Raw genomic sequence first — 20398 nt, 5'->3', positions numbered from 1 at the left:
CCACTCGAGCACAGCATCATATTTTACTCATTTGGTACGATTCAGAATATTTTTTGTGTGTGTATAAAAATATTCAAAATTGTAGTACAGTTTTCAGAAAAAAAAGAACATTTCGGACATATATATATAAAATAAAAATAATTGTACACACACACACACACACACACACATCTATATCCACATATACGTATATGTGACTGGAGGAACTATTTACCCAGTAGTGGAATATAGAGAATATCTTCAGTTCTTTGAAGATAGTCATTATTATTATAATTAATTTATAACATTCTAAAATGCTACTTTAAAAAATTATTGTAACAAATGGCTGGCATGCTGCAGCATATGACTCTTTTGGTTGTTGCTGTTGACAGGAGGAAGAGGAGGTTTACCGTGATGACCCGGAGGCCCGAAGCCATCCCTCTGAGGCCCAGGCAGCCCCAGCCCAGCCCCCACAACGCAAGCATCACCGTAACCGCGAGCACTTCGCCACCATCCGCACTGTCTCACTGGTGAGTCACTGCCTCCCAGGGGAACAACAGGTGTCACTCCTGAATCACTTCCAGCTGATCCAATTATCAAGCTCCCTTTGTATCTCAGAAGTTGTTTCTTGAGCAAAGGTGGTGGAGTGATATTTGAACACAGTGTTGCTCACTGGGTTTTTGCCCCCTTAACCCTAACCCCCCCCCCCCTCCCCCCCAAACAAGGTGACAAGGCAGATGCAGGAGCACGAGCAAGACTCTGAGCTGCGGGAGCAGATGTCCGGCTATAAGCGCATGAGACGGCAGCACCAGAAGCACCTGATGGCCCTGGAGAACAAGCTGAAAGCGGAGATGGACGAGCACAGGCTCCGCCTAGACAAGGAGCTAGAGACGCAGCGGAACAGTTTTGCTGCAGAAATTGAGAAGCTGGTCAAGAAGCACCAGGCAGCCATGGAGAAAGATGTAAGTGTACCATGAGCTAAGCTCTTCATGTTTTTTATGCATGTCATAAAAAAAAAACTGGTTACCATCAACACATCTCCCATATGTTTTATTGGGTTGCAGTGTGAATTTTGCAAACATTCATTATGATTTTAATTACTCTGGAATTCTTGTGAAGGCCAAGTCATTTGCCAATGATGAGAAGAAATTCCAGCAGCACATCCAGGTCCAGCAGAAGAAAGAGCTGAGCAGCTTCCTAGAATCCCAGAAACGAGAGTACAAGCTACGTAAAGAGCAACTAAAAGAGGTTCTGCCTAATACTCTGCCATTTCTGTGTATCTCTAAGAAGCTGAAATGTTCCCATGAGCAATACCAAGAATAATTTAAAAAGAAAATCAATTTAAAAGATCTAAATTTGAATTTTCAGCACCATTTTTATCAACATATCATCTTTTATCACTGGATTCTGACTTCTCTAGCTAATAATAAGCAGAAATGTTGGTGTCTGCGCAACACTTCCTTCATTACATTCCTCCTCACTTGAATGCCACTATGTACTCAGGAGCTGAATGAGAACCAGTCCACGCCCAAGAAGGAGAAGCAGGAGTGGCTGTCTAAGCAGAAGGAGAACTTCCAGCACTTCCAGGCAGAGGAGGAGGCCAACCTGCTCCGCCGGCAGCGCCAGTACCTGGAGCTCGAGTGCCGGCGCTTCAAACGCCGCATCCTCATCGCCAGACACAACGTGGAGCAGGACCTCGTCCGAGAAGTACGTTCCAAGATCCAGCCTCTTCGCCTCTGTGGCATCTAAATTCAGAACACGCCTTCGTATTCAGTCACGACCAAGTGGCGAGTCATAATTCACAGCAGTGAACAGGCCTGTTTGTATGGCCATGAAACATTTTATGCACGATGCATTATAGGCTCTTGAGAATCATTCTTGGGGACTTGATAAAACTCTAGTCTATTTGCCATGTGTGTTCTTTGACTTTGAAGTCTTTTGTGGCCTTGTGCTGTGTGTCTTAAACTCATACCTGCAATTCACCCCAAACCCCCACCCCTGCCAACACAACGCAATGTAGGAGCTGAACAAGCGTCAGACACAGAAGGACCTGGAACATGCCATGCTGCTGCGCCATCATGAGTCCATGCAGGAGCTGGAGGTGCGGCAGTTGGGCACCATCCAGAAGATGCGCACCGAGCTCATACGTCTGCAGCACCAGACTGAGCTCACCAACCAGCTGGAGTACAACAAACGCAGGGAGCGGGAGCTGAGGCGCAAGCACGTGATGGAGGTCCGCCAGCAGCCCAAGAGCCTCAAGGTAGGTGGGTGGGTGTGTCTGGGATCGATTTGCCAGCATCATACCCTTTTTTTTTTTTTTTTTTTTTAAAGGTGCAACTAAACCAGACACAGTGGGAGAGCCTTAACACAACACAAAGGGTTGCAAAGGGCCCCAACTCATGTTCATTTTCCTTCCGATTTCTTTGTCTTGCCACTGTTCTCGCGCTCTCTCTTTCTCTGCACAACCCTCCCCCCCCCGTGTTGTCTTTTTGCCTGCTTGCCTCAGTCCAAGGAGCTGCAGATCAAGAAGCAGTTCCAGGACACATGTAAGATCCAGACTAGGCAGTACAAGGCCCTGCGTAACCACCTGCTGGAAAGCACGCCCAAGGCCGACCACAAAGCTGTGCTGAAGAGGCTCAAGGAGGAGCAGACACGCAAACTGGCCATCCTGGCGGAGCAGTACGACCACTCCATCAACGACATGCTATCCACGCAGGCTGTAAGTCTCTAGAGCCGCAGAAGACATTTTGTCCATGTTGTGCAGTCCTGATTTGATTGGAGGTGTGTATTTTTATGTAATGATTTCCGGCAGAACCCTTCATTCTGATCCTTTCCCCACAATACGGTGCGTAACCCCGCCTTCCGCATTGCTCCTCAGTTGCGATTGGATGAGGCCCAGGAAGCTCAATGTCAGCTGCTGAAGACACAGCTGCAGGAGGAGCTGGAGCTGCTAAATGCATATCAGAGCAAGATCAAGATGCAGACAGACGCGCAGCATGACCGCGAGAGGAAGGAGCTGGAGCAGAGAGTCTCACTGCGCCGAGCCCTCCTGGAGCAGAAAGTGGGTCCAAAACGCAGCAGCTTTCTGTACTAGTGCACCTGCGAGTTTTGTTTCGCATTATTCTGGATTGACCGTAGCGTTTGTTTTTTCCCCGTCTCAGATTGAGGAGGAGATGCTGACCCTGCAGAATGAGCGTTCGGAGCGGATCCGCAGCCTGCTGGAGAGGCAAGCGCGTGAGATTGAGGCCTTCGACTCGGAGAGCATGCGTCTGGGCTTCAACAACATGGTGCTCTCCAACCTGGCCTCGTCCGATGGGCACAGCCACAGCTTCCCTGGGGCGCCTGGCGGCTGGGGCTCCCAGCACGGGGCTAGTTCACAGGGTGCAAACTGGGGAGGTGGGGGTGGAGGCAGCTCAGGGCCCGGAGGGCATCACGGCAGCCAGCATGGCCACCACCATCACCCCCCCAGCCAGAGTGGCTCCATTCAGCAGTCATGGGGCCACGGCCTGCCCACTGCTGCGCCTCTCCCCTGGGGCCACCACGGCTCCGGGGGCAGTCAGCGGTCAAGCAGCAGTGGGGGGGTGCGGAACAGCCCCCATGTGGTGCGGCGGACATCATCGGGGGGGCGCAGTGAGCAGGGGATGAGCAGGAGCACCAGCATCGCCTCTCAGATCTCCAACGGCTCTCACCTGTCCTACACGTAAGACCGCCCACGCTCTGCCCACTAAAACCCACCTCACACTGTTCTGCATTGCCACAGGAGAGGGGGATGGGAGCATGCCAAGGTCAGAGGGGGGACGCCTAGGGAGGTCTGAGCACTCACCGTTGTTTGCTTTCCTCCTCTCTTCCTTTTTTTCGTTTTCAAAATACCCCACACTAAATTCATGCACCTCGAGGACGCACACGTGGAAGACCCTGATTATAAAATAGGAAAGACTCTTGCACATTCAGCTTGGTTATATTTGCAGACTTAATCAGTCCACAGCATATTCTTTGAAGTACAGTGTGTGAAGCACAGTTGCGCATCTTTGGCCATTTTAGCAGTGCATTAAAGTTGAGTTATAAATGGAGGATTGCATGAATACGAATGTGTTGGGGAGAGTGTGGTGTTGCCTCAGTATGTTAAGCATTAATGGTATGCTTATTGAGTTGAGTTCTGTGCAATTCCTCTAACAGGAAGTAAAGGTTTTTGTATGTAAATCTGTCATGGGTTTCATCATCGTCTTGTTTGCAAGTTATTGCTCAAGTTACAGAAACTTGTACAGTCCACATATATTTTCAGGAGAAACATTGAAGTACATATGGTATACACACGGTGAGATGGATGTTTTTAATATTATTGTTTTAATAAAAGTGTCCCAGGAGCCGAAATGTGGACAGAAACAGGAATCATTAAGAATTGTCTTTTTTCAGGACCCAGTTTGATTCAGTCAAGGTTCATCATTTATCTTTAAAACGTATATGATTTTATTCCATTTTCATAAATACTGTTATTAAAATTAACAACTAGATTAGTTTTAAAACTCTAAGAACATTATTCAAAAAGATTGTTTTCTGTATAAATTACCGGGAGGTTTTTTTTTTTTTTAGTTTTTGTTTAGAATACTTTTTTCCCCCCCATTTACAATGCTGTGAGAATCCCAGGGAAATGTGGCAGTGATAATCCTCTTAGAAAGTTAGATGCCAGAGTTGGCAATATCGAAAAAATTATTACCAAAGTTTTTACACAGTGCTTAACATCAGTATAAGCACAATTTAAGGGCAGGTTTGGTCAGATTTCTCCTTGTTGCATTAAAATAGTCTGTGTTGCTAAGTAGTGTGTGTCAGGTTTGTTTATGGGTCTCAATGGCCAAAAGAGGAACTGTAAGTCAGAATGGGGAAAGAGACCACCCTACCCATGTCAAGTGTATTTTCACAGATTGACATTTAATATGGGATAGGCCTGGATTGGGAACAATCACATGGAGGCACAGGACAGAAGGTCAAGAGATGGACCCATGTGCTGATTAGTATAGAGCTAGGTTTGTGTGTCATTTGTTTCGTTATGTCAGAGAAGTGGGGTTTTGTTTTAGGCTGAGGTATTTGAGATATGTCTGTAAGGATGGAATGTTGTAATATTTCCCACAGTGATGACATAGGGAGGGCAATAAAAAAAATTGCCAGATGTCATTCAGATATCGGATTCCTATTCAAAATGGCCAAGTTTATTCTCATCCTAGCTATGCAAGAGGAGGCTTTCAGCATCTGTAATTTGTCCCCTGTTCTCCGTCCTCTCTCTCGTGTTTCTTGGACCTCTGGTGCTCCCTCCTGCCCCTCCCCAGGCTTGGCATCAGCACAGTGTGTGTGGGCTCAGGGGTGGGAAGGTCCGTCTGGGGCAGGCTTGCCACAACTGAATGTGTTTGCTGGGAGAGTGGGTGCCGCTGCTGACGCACCTGCAGCGCCTTTGTCACTTTGACGCCTGTGCCAGACATCCACCGCCCAATATCCACCCCCAACCGAACATTTAGAATGACATGGGGGGGGGGGGGGTCATATATAAGTGTGATATGTCAAAGACATATAGAAAGGTGACAGCTTTAAGTGGGATGTATAGGCAAAGTTTGTGTATATTGTACATTTAGAAAATTAAAAAAAAATATATAAAGCTATGAAAGATGAACCCAAGTTTAAACTAGATTTAAAAATTAACTGCTTGAATGTGAAGAACCTTTTTTTTTTTTTTTTTTTTTTTTTTTTTTTTTTTAAAGAAAAAAAAACAGCTTGGTTTCTAATATTATTTAAAGAAAATTCAGGCAGAATCTCACAGGGGTTGAGCACAGCTAAAACTCCTTGGATTCAATTCCATTACCCCGCCCTTCCACCATTCAGATTTTTTTCCACACTGATAATGTTGTTCTTTCATTATCCCTCTGGGCCTATCCCTCTGCTTTCTCATTCTAGCAGTGGCCATGGAAAAATATGGGAAGGATTACTCAAGGTGTTTCATCTAGATCAGAACGAGATATTTCTATAACTACTACCAGGGCCATCAAATTGTTTTGATGTTTTGATTCACTGCTGAGAATGCTTCAGTGTCCGCTTGATTAGTGAATCAATTAGCTTCGTGTGGCACATGTTCTCGGGTGCATGCATGGCTTCACTGATTACGCAGAGACATCGTTAAGATCAACCTTAATCTAGCCTATATCACAAAGCCAGTTGAGCCATTGCACTTCCAGGCCCCCAAGGACCTGGGCCAAATAATGGAGTAAGGAACCATGGCATTCTGATGCTACATGTCAAATTACTTTAAACACCTACTTGCTCCATTGGGATCAGCTGAGTAGCCTTAAACGTAAGAACCCAGGTTACACAGAAGCTGCTCATTACTTCTGGCTGTTGGCTAAGGGTCCCTAAGGTGAATCCTGCCTGAGTATCAGGCCTGATCAATGCAGTATGTGGAGGTGGAAAGTGGAATTATGCCCTCTTGTGGTAGTGTAATCTGCTGTTATATTGTAGCCCTCATCATTCCCATGTTTTTATGACCCTTTTCAAGTGTGAGAACAAGGGGAATGGGCGATGACAATGCCAGGGGTACGTCTCTGTACAGTGTGTTTACCAGTATTCCTCCAAATGTTTGTTTTTTTCTTGATCATTTTTTCTTTTTTCCTGCTTTAACGTTACCATAACAATCCGTATATAACCTGTATTAAAATGTATAGATTGTGAAAAGCAGAATGTTGCAGAGATTACAGCAAATGTATGGTTATTCACAACAGAAAAGACAAAAATATTCTGAAAACTTTAGGGGGAAAGTGTACCGTTTTGTTTGTAATTACTCCTTTTGTTGGCAGAGGGCTACTGGATAAAGAATCAACTGTAATAAAGTAATTTTAGTATATTTTGGTCCTGACTGATTTCTTTGTGTGACTGAGTATATTCAAACAACTGTATAAGGAAAGTTTAACTGAATGATTAAAATGATTCGAAGAGAGAAGACATCTTGACAGGTTACACTTCATTTGTACATTTATTCGTTTCCCAAAAGTATGGTCTCCCCTAACCTGATACTTGGTCTTTGCACCTCAATATTTGCAGCTCTTTAAATTAAAAATAAAATCTAAAAGAGGCACCAATTGGTGTGATATTACAAACCAGTGTGTTCACTGTAGGTGGAAATTTTTACATTGTGTAATGGATGACATGGCACCTTTATTAAGCTCCATGTCGTTAGGAATGCATCTCAGTGTTTTATTGGCAGCTGTCCTCAAAGTGAGAACATTTCTTTCTCCGGGCTCCTACCATACTTCAGGAATGCAGTGTTTTTTGTTTTCATTTCTTCACTCTTGACAAACAGTTGTGGCCTTTTGTCTTTAAACCGTGCATGGTCATGTCCTATTTTAGTCTTTGAATTCTTGTCTAATTCTTCACATTTGCTCCTCTCCAGTTTGCAGTCACTCAGCAGGTATATGATCTGGTCCAAGTGAATGTTTCATGCTCTTCTTCTTCCTCAAATGTGAACAAGCTGGAATGTGTTGAGATCTGTCTTTGAGGCCCCAAGATGGAGCTCTCTCTCCTGATCGTGACTGCTCTCCTCCTAGCCAGTGTCGTGCCTGTCTTTTGCCTGAGCCCTTGGAGGGCACCTTGCCCAACAAATCCTTCCACATCGCATTTCCTCTCCTCCACCCTGAAGAAATTGGCCACGACTCAGAAGTATTCCAGCCTTGTGGCTCCAGGAACCGACATCTCCAGGTTCCGCTTGCTTAAAGCCCTGCCCTGGGTTGTCAAGGCCAGAAAGAAATGGGGGCTCTTTTGGAAGAGGGCCATGGGTAAGGTGGAGGCAGGAAGCAGAAGAGGGTCATCGCTGCTATACCAGCACAGCACAGGAACCGCTACATCATCTGCATCCCGCAAGGGCTCATTGTGTTCCCAGTAAGCCACCCAGTCAGACTTTGTGGATGATGCTGATCTCTGCTCTTTAGTTTGATCCATGGTGTCCATCTCGGTGTTATACTGCTGCCTTACAGAACAGAACATGAGCTTCTCCATGCCTTGAAGAGAACGACAGCCAAAGATTTTTCCAATATCCATGACTGAGCTTAGAGTAGTAACATGCCTGCGTACAGGGTCCAATGGGCACAGTGCAACCCCATTTTAAGACGCTGTTAAACTGCCTTGAAGTGGTTGTTAAATTATACTTTTATACCCATTTGAATTGTTTATAGTTTGTAAATGTTTTTAGATGGCACTGGTAATTTATGAATAATAACTTGACATTAAAATGTAATACAAGATTCCCCATTCAGAATATTAACTCTTATTGAAAGTATAAATGAAGTTTCCTGCTGAGCTGCAGCTTGCAGGAGAAGAGGGCCAGCTCATGATATATAGCCATGGGAGAGGGGTCTCAGACCACAGTTGTCCATGGAACACAGGGGAAATGCAGGCAGCAGCTAGTAGGTAAGAGGATGAGCCACACTGCCCAAGGTAAGAGAGCAGCAGACCAGATCCAGAGCCTTCATTGATGGCAAGCAGAAAGGAGGACGGATGGTGATTTCGCAAGTATGCTACCGCCTGAATCGGGTCCGAGGGGTCCCCAAACTGTGTGCAGCATGGAGTAGTAAGGGAGCGTCAATGGAAAACCACAGGGTAGAATCCCTGCTGCAGAGCCAGGCAGCACAGGCTGAGCAAATGCTGTATGATTTTCCCCAAACCATTTGGAATCAGAATGACGATAGGTGGTGTTGTGGCAGCCTAGGACTATTCCTCCTGAAGGATATTCCCTCTTAGTCAGAGCTTTCTCGTCTTTTAGCCCAACAGCCCAGTCCAGGGCTATAATGCCCCCATCTCATAGGAGCAAATGACCCCTTGTGAATTTGACTCCACGCTGTTTTTGCATGTTGTCCTCAGTGGGTCTTATCAAATTTGAGAGAATTTGCATATGGGGGTCTGACATCGGCCCCTTGGTCAAAGGGGCATGTGTTAGTGTCACACTGTTGTATTATATCAAGTTCAAGTTCAAGTTCAAGTTCGGTTTATATAGTCTGCTAAAGCTGTGGGCTTGCAGATCAACTTGACTTCTGATTCCTGGTCCCCACTGGTATACTGAAGAGTGCTATGAGGAAGCTCCAGAGTCCACCAGATCATGATCCATGTACTTCAAGATAGCTGCCTCATTCCCTCCTCCACAACAACATAAACTGGATTCCTGCTGAACAGCATGGCTAGCAGGAACAGTAGCAGTAACCGCAACAGACAAAAGAAAAAGTCCCACATGATTGAAATAACCAGGCTTAAGCTTCAGTCTTAAACAGACGTGTTCGTTCGTTCTCTCTCTCTCTCTCTCTCTCTCTCTCTCCTTTGGGTGTAAGCTTCTGTGGTCTACACACATGGAGAGTACAGATAGGAGATTTCCAAATGACGTGCTCTGTTAACTCTTTCTGGAGTCTTAAATTGACTTGTCCCTCCTCCCAACACATTTGTCTCCTCCTTATTAGGAAATCATTAGCGATAGATAAGCAGTCTCTCCTTTTAGCCGAAGGGAAAGACTCTTGGTGGACATCAGGTTAAACATTATGAGGGTGTTTTCATGCTTGCTTTCTCATTACCTTACCTGCCTACTATAAGAACCGAGCAGAGTTGAAACAAAGGGCGGAATGACCATAACAAATCTCTATATTGACTAGGTGAGAGACCTCAAGGTCATTGCACCTGAACAGCCCTTGCACCTGGATTTGTGTTCAGCTGCTGGGAAAAGCAAGCTATTCTTTACCCTAGTTTGGTGTCAGTTGATAGAAATGAATACATCTCATTTCATTTCAGCAGTCTTCTGGTTAATTTCTTTTATAATTGGTGAGAAATGGGATCTATAGATAATTTGATAATAAATGGGCTTGTTTAATTAAAGGGTTCATTTTTTAAAATACTCAAATTATTGCTGAAAAATAAAAATTCCATAATTCAAATTGTTTTTTGGTATAAAAGAATAGGTTTTTACTCAGTTGATCAGTATTATGTCTGCTCAAGTTCATTTCCTGTGATCTGAAAGAAGAATGTATTCAGCATTGCCCAGATTTCCTGGTCTAGTGACCTCATTAGTGAAATCAGGTGGTGTTTAGTACTGGGACAAATGCAATAGATACCACACTGCTCATTGATGACAGGGCAGGTTCAAGCAGTCTTATAAGTGTGTGTGTGTGTAGCCACTCAATAGCATGAGTATTTCCAAATCCACCCCCCCCCCCCCAATTCTACTGCTTAGTTAACTGTTCCTATATACATTTACATTCACAAGTAAATGTGTGTTTTATATAAATGTGTTTTATAAAATGTGTTTTGCCATTAGTTTTTTCTCTTTTCTTTTCTAAGGTTAAGATTAGGGTTATATTTAGGATAGGGCTTAGAAATTTGTATTTAGACAGGTAGTTACATTATTTAAAACATATGATCTGAACAACAAACATGGGGGGGGGGGGGGGGGGGTTACATGGGTACATGTGCATGCAGCACCAGATGACTTACATTGTTTTTTACAAAAAAAATGTTTTTATTGATATCCTCTACAGAACACACTCATTTTTTGTCATTGATTTTGATATTTTGCAATCTTTAACATTTTTTTTAAAATAGTATTTACATTTTGAAATGTATAACTGCATGAGACATCTTTCATGTTGGTCAAGAATGAATAGGTAAGGCTGTTTGAGTCTGGGGGCTAGATAGGTTTAAAAAATAAGGTCAAAATTTAATCCAACACTGCTAGAGTCACCATGAGAACACAGACCTGAAGTGTCTCTGCATTCATCACTCAGGGGTTATATGATTATGGCAGAAAACTACATAAAATGGGCCTTAAAGCAAAACTCAACTTTACTTTTTTGTTTTCCAGACCAAAAGCCCCAAATGGAGTGATCCATTTTCTGTGGAAACCAGTTTGCAACTACAACACAGAACGTGACCTGCAAGCAGGGAAACTCTATATATTCTAATTCTGTAGCATTCTTTGACTAGACTTTATGCAGCTTGCAATCAGATGATGAACATACAGGGATTTATGCGATTTTAATATTCAAGTTGGCCCTTAGTTTTCATTTGGATAGTCCGTGTTCAGCAAAAGTACACTATTCTATCTGGCTTCCGGAAAGATTCCGTAAAGCATAAAGGAGAGCATTAGTAAATGTAACTATTGCCCATAGCCTCAATAAAAGAAGCTGTAAATAATTAAAGTACTTTAATAAACTATGCAATAGTAGATGCTATGATGGTAATGTGTACATGTGCGCCTTTAATAAGGGTCAGGTGGGGAGGGGGTGGTGAATTGAATAGAGTGTACAGGAGTGGTTGAGTTTTACTGAATCAGTCACACAGTGCCGTTGGTGTACTTGGAGAGCTTATTCTCTAGTTCACAGATTCGCTTCTCCTGAGAGAGAACTGTGGCCTTCAGACTTTGAATCTCCTCCACAAGCTTCTCCAACAACTGAGGCTAGTGAGTGGACAGGAAACAGGAGAACAAGGGTGGAGCAGAGAGGAAAAGAGGACCAATGCGATAGATAAGCAGGAGGAGCAGAAGCAAAAGGGCAGACAGGTGAGAGCAGAGAATGAAGAGGTACAGGACAGAAGGAAGAAGAAAAAGAACGCAAGTCAGGGACAGGCTAGACGAAGCTTCTGGAAAGATCAACTAGCGCTGAAGGAGGGATGTTCAAGAAGGGTACAGGGAAAGGTATGAAAAGCAGCCAGGGTAATGACAACAAAACAGTGATGGCAGCATACTTACCGGCAAGCTGCTCCCATCCATGGCCGACATGCTCCTGCGAGTTACAGGCCGGGAGTCCAGGACATTCTTCTTGGCCACTTTCAGCTCTCTGCTCTTGAGGGGAACATAGCCATCCCTCATGGAGATCAGGATAGGGTCCTCATCTCGCCCCTCCAGCCACTCCTCAGGTTCCAGGGCCGGCTCTGGACCCGCAGTGTCTGGGTAAAGGTCATCCTGGAACAGGTCCGACTGGCAAGACCAGAAGTAATGCCAGAAACCGTAAAAAGAACCATCAGCATTCTATAAGGACTCTGTGAATACTCAGTGTTTGTTTTTTTGTTTGTTTGTTTTTTTAATTGATTTTCTATTTACTTGCTAAAAACATTCTTTGATTTTGGTGAGTCATGATTGCAAGAAGGTGGTTACCTTTCTAGGGACTGTCATTATGATGGGCTCACATTTCCTCTCATGGAGTTTGTATAACCTGAGCACAGATCAAAAACAGAGAGCTAAATTCCTGGGTGCAGCATTTTTTTTTTTCCAAGACATTCAATAACATTTTGTAATGATTTAATAATGTAATGATTTAATGTGTATTTGCAATCTGCAGGAAAAAAATTACAATCAATATCATAATGGACCCATGTACAAAGATGCAAGACAATATTGGACACACCTGTACCAACATGCCCCAAAACAGCCACCTACCGAAACACCCACTCATATGTAAGCACCCAAATCCGGCTGACCTGGCAATCTCGCACTTGCTGACATCCACTCCTCTCTTGGGCATGAAGCCCATGCCTCGCTGTGGCTCCTTGCTGCTGTAGGTGCTGAGGTAGTGCACATATGGGGGCTCATCTGTGATCTCAAAGTACCGAATGCTGCTGTCTCCCTGAAGACAGGTACAGAGGGTGAGGGCAACTATTCCACAAATGTGCGATACTGGGCAGCAGATTAGAATGATCCTTAGAACACTGTTAAAACACTGATAGGTTAAAATGGTCCTTACAGAATGCTAAAATGCTGGCACATACCTTGCCACACAGATATACCATGCTAGTGTCTGAATCATAAAATGGAAGTAAGACTCCATTACTTGTATCCAGCTCCAAAAGTGCAATGGGCTCCTCGAAATTTGTCTGAAAAAGGAAAAAAAAAAAAAAGAGAGAGAGACTCACGTCATGTGTTCTGAACTTCTTGCTGATGAGGTTTTCATGTGAATGTAGTAAAATACATTAAAACGTGAATAGACTCTGATGTCCATTCAGGTCTTACTGGGTCCCAGAGACCAAGCTCTCTCTGGCTCATCCTGGTGAAGCCCGTGGTGAAGATGTTGCCCTCTCTGGTGAAGATGGCTCTCATTGGCCTAATGCCCTCATGTGGAGCCAGTCGTTCCTGCAGGAGCAGAAGAAAACAAATCTCATAGCCAGACACTGTAAACACATCAACAGTATTCACATCATTCCTTACTCTCAACATCATGCAAAAAACAGTAAACACATCAAACCTGATGGTATATGAAAATAAAACTACTGTTTCTACGGTCGAATCCACATGTCAGAGACTAAAAGTTTCAGCTGCATTATCAGCCAGGGGTGTCCAAATCCAGCCACTGCCCTGTGCAGTTTGGGGGTTCTCACATTCCCACAGGCCTCCACTGACTCAAACTAACACAATGAATTTGTGGATCCCTGATACAGATCAAGCCAAAGGTTGCTGACTCCTCTAATCTTCCTGGCTGTCTGTGCTCACCGCAACCACCTCTCTCTTGCGGGGGTCACAGACACGCAGGCGGCGGTCCTTGCAGGTGGTGCAGAACAGGCTTCCATTGTGGTTCCAGCTGATGTTGTAGATGAGGTCAGGGTGGTCATCCATTGAGATCAAGGGCTCTCCAGTGCCCACATTCCAGATGATGATCAGATTGTCACTGCCTACAGGACACGCACATGCACACACACGAGGGCTGAAACAAATGATGGAACTCACATTCTAAAATCACATGTGTGAGCCAAGGTCTTCTCCCATTCATTGCTAACTTACAGCTGTTGTTTGTGCAGCTTTAATGCAAGTCTCTAGGTACAATATTTACATTCACATCCCAGTGGTAGGCAAATATCCTGCACCTCCAAAATGTTAATAATGAGAAGAAGGCCACAGCAAAGAGGCTAAGGTGGGAAGTGGGTAAATAAAGAATGCACCACACCTGCAGTGAGGAGGAGGTTGCGGGCAGTGGGGTGCCAGGTGACGATGCCCACGCGTTTGGAGTGTCCCTCCAGCACCACAATGGGCTCACTGATGGGGCGGGTTGGTGTGTGGTCAGGGATCTGCCATACCTGGCCAACAGGGAGATCAAACGGAACTGAAACACACGCATAGAGGCCTGCTTAGGATAAAGTCCAAGCTCTGTAATCACAAACCAAACATGAGAGATATTGCTTGCTAAACTGACTAGCTGACTAGTAACTGGCAGCTAGTCTAGCAATTTTATTTAGAGTCTGTGACAAGACAGACAAATAACTTGGCTTTCTCCATATGTGCTGTATTTAGTGTCACAAAAAAAGTCAGTTTTATCAAACTCTAGGTCTTGTCTCATCGGATCTGACCTCTTTACCTGTGGGCTCAAGGGAACAGTGTACTATGAATTCCCCAAGGTCGAAGTAAAGGCTAAATAGGATTTTGGAGCTTACTTGTGTTACATGGCAGTCCTCTTGAACAACACAATACAGTCAACCTACTATACCTACTATAACCTACTATAAATCTCTTGGGGTAACATTACAGACTGCATTATGTTCCCATTAAAGTTACAGGAACATTACAGCATCGGTCCTTAAGTATGAGCACACCCACAATACAGATGACAGCTGCCGTGAGTCTTCAGTTCCAAATCCGCAAGGGTGCATGCCTTTCATGTTTGCAATGTAGTGTAACTTGATAGTATTAACATCGTTCACGTCACGAGATCTTTGCATTGTCCATTGGAGTGCAAATTAATTTCAAAACAAAATTATTTTAATTAGGATACAAATGCATATGCATGATCAGTAATATACTCTCAGTTAAATATATCCAATACAAACAGAACAGCACAAAACATGGTAAAAGGAAATCAGTTAAGTTTGTGCTGCAAAAATTTAGAAAAGTAAGTGTGTGTGTGTGAGTGTGTGTGTGTGGAGGGGGTGTTTATGTCACATTACTCATCTGAACCAACCCCTTCTGCCAGAAGATCCTGTCTGTCACTGGTTCATATGAACACAGTACGCTTGCTGTGAGCATTCTATCAACATTTGTTTCTAAATGCCGGCTCTTGATCAATGCCCCCCTTCGTGCTAGTGGCTCTCCTTCAACTACGTAGCTTTTTACAGTGTGGTAAGTCAAGAGTTCTATGTATTTAGGCATCCTCCTACTTCCTTCATTTTTGGTAATGTAATAGGGATGTATACAAACTTGAGAAACAGCGGGACATGAGTCAGACAAAGGCAGAACAAAGTGCTACCATGGCAGTAGTGTCTTCCGAGCCACTGGCCAGGATGTTGTCATTGTGGGGACACCAGTCAATGTCCAAGACAGGTCCAGAGTGTCCCACCACCAGTGGATAGCTTTTGTCCACACGCCCCACCTGTAATGTACAACACCAAACACAGCAACTTTAAACCCTTTTTTAATTGAACAATCATATTATTTCAAACCTGATTTCTGTAGATTTCATTAGAATGTCATTATACATCATAATCACAATTTCTTTACCAGAGTTTCTATCTTTTTATTATGATTCAGACTCGCATATAGATTTTTTTCCTATTCACCAGATGAAAACATGTAATTTTAATAAGTTTGAGAAGACTTGAACATGTGGACACCTCACTGTGGACCTGACTGTCCACAAAAAAGGCACATGCCATGTGTCCCACATGGCCAAGTGTATTCTCCCCACCACACACAGGACATGGTATTGCTCAGCTTCTATCTTCTCCAAAGGAAAAATTAAAGCACATAACCATATTTCAAAGACTATTATTATCCAGATCAAATCCACCAAGAACCTCTGCTCACTTTTGGTATTATTATTTTGCTACCAGTGCCTCTAAGGCAGAATCTGATTTCTGAGAAAATCTCAAGCACGCAGGTCACCATCAAACAGGTCTGTAAATATTGGGGGATAATCCCCCACCCCGTTCGCCCTAATTCCACCCATTCCTCTTCAGTCAGTGTGAACACGGGTGTGTCCCTTTTCTGGTGCATTGCTCCCCCAGGCCTTCCCCACACTGCCAGTGTGTATTTATAACCCCATGATGAGGTGATGAAAAGGGAGTTTGTCTTTTGACCTGCCAGGGCTATGCATGGGGAAAGAGGCAGGGTGGGTATTTATAGTGGGGTCTATTCAGCCTTGCTGATATATGTCCATGTCTCTCTCATGAGTCTGCATGTTGTATTAAGGGACTCTTAAGATGTATAATAAACTGGTTCTTTTCCCACAAGAAGGGATTCTGTATTTATATTCTGAATGAGAATACCAGGCTATGGAAGATGCAACAAATTATCCAGTCTTTTTATGTGAGACTTCAAAATTATTTTATAAAACACATACTACTTATTTTATTCTATTGAATAGATAAGTTAATAATAAGAAGAAAAAGAATATTTGAAATAATCAAGATACCAGGTATATTTGTCCACAAGGATGTTTTGGTTTCCATTTTACCAATCTCGACCAAATCTAAAATAATATTAATAATAACACACACAAACACACACAAAATAAAAGACTCAAACACTTCTAGATGATAAAAGCAATGTTTTGATGCTGATAATTCAGTTTGTTGTTGGACATTTACAAAAATCAATAGTTTAAATCAGTTTATTCTACTGACAAGAAAGTGTTTGTATCCTGATATGTTATATTTTTCCCTTCTGGTAGAGAATGTGAAGAAAACAAGTTAATTTAGCTGCACATTGTTCTTCATTATATTTTCAGTTTTTTTGTAATTATGCTAAACTAATACAGGAATAAAGGAAGCTGTCTGAGGACAAGAACACTGTGCTCTTCATGCAGGAGACGCTGACGCAATGTGCTGTTTTGTAAAAACAGTTGTTTCACTAAGTATTGGAATGCAAACTACCAACAACTCTTTGGTCAGTGTCTTTGCCAGTTAGGTGTGAGATATGGCTCAGAGTATACGGCATTAACACACCTGATTCAAATCATGATCCAATTTAGAATCAATAGGTTGAATCAGGTTTGTTAGTGCAGTGACAATATTAAACTGCTCCCTGGTGTGAATCTCTGGGACTGAGATAACAACCACTGCTGTAAAATGCTGAACTATCACATCACTCTAAAATTGGCAGTATATTCAGAAGAAAATTGGTGCAATTCAGAAATGCAATGTCAATAACAACACAGTAAATTAGATTTGTGATGTTCCTGCCAAATCTACTATAGATTAACTTAATGCTGAGATACTGAGAGCTATCCTTTGCATTGCATTACTCTATCCATATGGTGGTTTTCCTCAATAAACCTTTTTTTTATCATCTATATTATGAATGTACATTGGTTGAGTATGTTGATATAAACATCTGTAATTGTACATGAAAACCATGAGGGTATTTAAAGGAACCAAAGGCAGGGGTTGTAGAAAAATACAAATACATTACTCTGTGTGAAAAATACACATAATAATGTATACTAGTAATATACCAAACTTTTTATAGTAATTATAGTAGAAGGCTGTCCTTAATATGAGGTGATGGCGTTGACCAGAGCTTATGATTTGGAAAAAAAAGTAACATTCCTGTTAGAGAATGAATATTACTACAAGGTGAATTCTAATGGCACTTTTTAATCAGTGTACTAGCTCAGCATACACTGGCTGCTCCACATCTTACGGTTCAAAATACTTTCTCAACAGCAATGGCTCGTTCAAGTTTTGCACTTGCTTTAAGGTCCATCTCTGGTGGCATGTGAGGTATGCATGATTAACCTAGGAAAAGAAACTCCTCAAGGGTTCTAAAGGACCAAGCACCCCATGCCTAATGTTGCTGCTCATTCGTTTTGAATCGCCTTTGTTTTCCCCCAAAACTGTTAGTTGCTAATTTGATTTTGCTCCTCCAAATTTCTGGATATAATAATTACTGTTTAATTAATGTCGCTTAGTCAGTGTTATTAACAATATACTAATTTTTACTGAAATACTTTGGTTGAGAATTTATATTGCACTAAAATCCATGCCGATTATTTGATGCAGTGTTCGCTTAACTTCTCACCTTTGAGAGAGGAAGAACCAGAAAGGCCCCTCCTCCACTGGACTCCACTATAACAGCCAAGAACTTTGGATTGACTGCACAGAAGGAGCTGTCCCATGTCACCTTGGAAACCCGAATGTCATCATAACTCTGCTCTGCCTTTGCAGCCTGCCCAAAAACATGCCGGAACTTACTCTGGCGCACAATACTGCGACTCATCACTAGAAGAAGAAACAGCAGAAAGGTGTCAGCAAGGTCACAATAAGAAAAGGAAAATTATAAAACATTACATTATTTTTGTGTCTTAGTAATACTTAAACAACTGAGAATAAATGTAATAAATGTCCTGAATTCTTAAAAAGACAAACAATTAAGTATTTGTGCTTTTTTCCCCCTTCAAATTCTTACCCTGGTTTTCCCAGTGTAAGTCGTTTCCAATTCCACCCATTAGCTAACTAATTTTCCCCCATTGTACAATGCCAGCAAGGCAGGTTGGTGAAGGCTAGCACATGCTTCCTCCAACACACTTGCAGCTAGCCACCATATATTTTCAAACTGCCTACAGCATGATGGCACTGAACAGTTCAACACGCTTTATCAAAACCGTGATTTCTTAATAATTAACAAGAAATATGGAAAGGATCCCCTTGCTTTTCAATGAGGTGCAACTGTCATTACATAGCCAGCATGCACTGATACCAAAACAAACTGCCGGTTAATGTTAATGGGTTAATGATGCAAGAAACAGCTAACAAGCAGAAACCTGAAATGTTACAAAGTGAGTGAGTAAGAATTAAATGGCCTAATAAAACAATACTTTCTCCAATAAAGCTGCCAATGTTCTTACAGAGTCCATTATGCTTGCAATTCACGTCTTCACTGATGTTCTGGGGCTAGAACCTAGTCATCTCTTTGCAATGACACAGACACTGAATCCATTTAGAGGGCTCAACCTAACTGAGCTTTTCAAGATGGACTTGCAAAGATTAAACCGGACGTCAGCTCTGGACCCTGAATACAGTTCTGATCCTGGATTTTGTAATCATTGGTAGTTATTTAGATTTTGGATTTGAGGTGCTGAAGGACACTAGATAGTCTGGGAATGAAGCTGATCACTCGTTCATGTTTTTATGTTAATAAGAAAGGTATCTTCTTAATTTGTGTAGAATGACACTTATTTGTGGCAATGACGAATGCATTTACCATTGACCCGTGTAGCTGACAATGAGGACTTTTAAGCAAATATATGTATGTGGTCTGTTCACCGTATGTTAAAATGCATTCCTTGAGACTTTACATTACTCAGAACTCAGCACTGCAGTTTCAGAATATGCCAGTGTTTTGGAGTTGTTTAGCCTTCACCTTACTCTGCTAACATATTGTGATGTTCTGGGAAACTTTCCAAAAGTTAAATTGACAAAAACAAATTGACACACTTACTGCATCACTAACACAATCGGACAAACAGTGTACAATGTTTGGGTGATGAATGATCAAAGTTATTTTGGCAACAGTCTCCTCCTTCTGCCTCATATTTTGTTATAACAAAAAGCGAGACGGAACACAAGTGGAAGTGATGTCCTAAAGGCCACACAGTTAGAGCTTTTCTTCTCCAAGCAGTGACACACTTAAGATCCTCTAATGAATCAAAATCAGGTCTGATGTAGGATAACTTCGCCGTCTGAGCTCCTCAGACCGCTGTAGCGTACATCTGGAGGGACATTAGTAAGAAGACCTCCTTGCGCATGTCCATCGACAGAATGACATGGTCATTTTCCTAATATAGTAATGCTAAACTGCCTCTCACTCTCCTTACTCCCCCACTGGACACGACTAACCTATTAAAGAAAAGATACCCTAATTTTCTCCGCCAAGGAAGAGGACAGATTTTCAGGGCCACAATACCCTCCCTCGCACCCTCTAACACCTGGCCATTAACCACAAATATTCTACTTAAACTTCACGCCCCGCCTCCATACACAACGTGCTCCACACGATACCCAGAAAAGAAGTGCGCAACCACATGCGTTAAAAAATGACGTCCAAATATTAATGAATGCGCACATCGTGACAATGCAGTATTAATAAAGGTCATTATACTAACAACTACGTACCCTGTTCATTTCTCTCAATTATCCTTTCAAATAAAAATAAAATCACTTACCTCTGTACTTTGGGGAATATACAACAGGGGTTGCTTGAAATTCTCCTCTCCCCCTCTTCTTTTATTTTGTTCTGGTCTTCTCACTACTCCCTGGTTAACGGAATATGCGTCTCTAGACTCTTATTCCAGATTACGAACTTGGACGGACTCGCAAAACTATTGCGAGTTCCACCTATGTGCCGTTCCCAAGCACCAGCAAAAGAAAAGAGAGAAACCGATCGGGGGGACTGGAGAGGAGAGGAAAGGAAAGGAGGGGGGGCATGAGCAGGGTCAGG

The 20398-nt window shown here is 42.8% G+C and overlaps 3 protein-coding genes and 1 pseudogene across 6 annotated transcripts in view; 1 reads left to right on the top strand and 3 right to left on the bottom strand.

Moving 5' to 3' along the window:
* taok1b (TAO kinase 1b) overlaps positions 1–5714 on the top strand; it is an 18949-nt gene extending 13235 nt beyond the window's left edge. Inside the window, exons 13-20 of one of the 2 annotated variants that reach the window (XM_081718842.1) lie at positions 372–509; positions 705–941; positions 1099–1227; positions 1483–1686; positions 2000–2239; positions 2486–2698; positions 2858–3040; positions 3141–5714. In XM_081718842.1, coding sequence (XP_081574968.1) covers positions 372–509; positions 705–941; positions 1099–1227; positions 1483–1686; positions 2000–2239; positions 2486–2698; positions 2858–3040; positions 3141–3683 — 1887 coding nt within the window. In that variant the 3' untranslated portion in view covers positions 3684–5714. Of the gene's footprint in view, positions 1–371; positions 510–704; positions 942–1098; positions 1228–1482; positions 1687–1999; positions 2240–2485; positions 2761–2857; positions 3041–3140 lie in introns of those variants that run through there. The other variant, XR_014124803.1, reaches the window with a different exon arrangement.
* coro6 (coronin 6) overlaps positions 1–20356 on the bottom strand; it is a 23512-nt gene extending 3156 nt beyond the window's left edge. Inside the window, exons 1-11 of one of the 3 annotated variants that reach the window (XM_027019020.3) lie at positions 20124–20354; positions 17981–18180; positions 15210–15332; positions 13917–14046; positions 13466–13644; positions 12989–13108; positions 12748–12852; positions 12460–12605; positions 12137–12194; positions 11732–11959; positions 10481–11440 (exon numbers count right to left, since the gene is read on the bottom strand). In XM_027019020.3, coding sequence (XP_026874821.2) covers positions 11318–11440; positions 11732–11959; positions 12137–12194; positions 12460–12605; positions 12748–12852; positions 12989–13108; positions 13466–13644; positions 13917–14046; positions 15210–15332; positions 17981–18178 — 1410 coding nt within the window. In that variant the 5' untranslated portion in view covers positions 18179–18180; positions 20124–20354 and the 3' untranslated portion in view covers positions 10481–11317. Of the gene's footprint in view, positions 1–10480; positions 11441–11731; positions 11960–12136; positions 12195–12459; positions 12606–12747; positions 12853–12988; positions 13109–13465; positions 13645–13916; positions 14047–15209; positions 15333–16373; positions 16394–17980; positions 18181–20123 lie in introns of those variants that run through there. The other 2 variants (XM_027019028.3, XM_081718843.1) reach the window with 2 other exon arrangements.
* Positions 6700–8112, bottom strand: LOC113582982 (protein ABHD15; the record flags this gene model as incomplete). The annotated part of the gene is given in 3 exon segments (XM_035527564.2): positions 6700–7681; positions 7683–7731; positions 7734–8112. Coding segments are annotated over 3 exon segments (693 nt in total), but the record flags the coding sequence as incomplete, so codon positions are not given.
* LOC145643340 (protein ABHD15 pseudogene) lies at positions 8063–9105 on the bottom strand (annotated as a pseudogene).
* Positions 20357–20398: the final 42 nt, after the last annotated feature.

Source organism: Electrophorus electricus, chromosome 8 (assembly GCF_041902795.1).
Source record: "Electrophorus electricus isolate QZ-2024a chromosome 8, ASM4190279v1, whole genome shotgun sequence".
Taxonomy (NCBI): domain Eukaryota; kingdom Metazoa; phylum Chordata; class Actinopteri; order Gymnotiformes; family Gymnotidae; genus Electrophorus; species Electrophorus electricus.
This window is presented reverse-complemented; position numbering and strand designations above follow the sequence as displayed.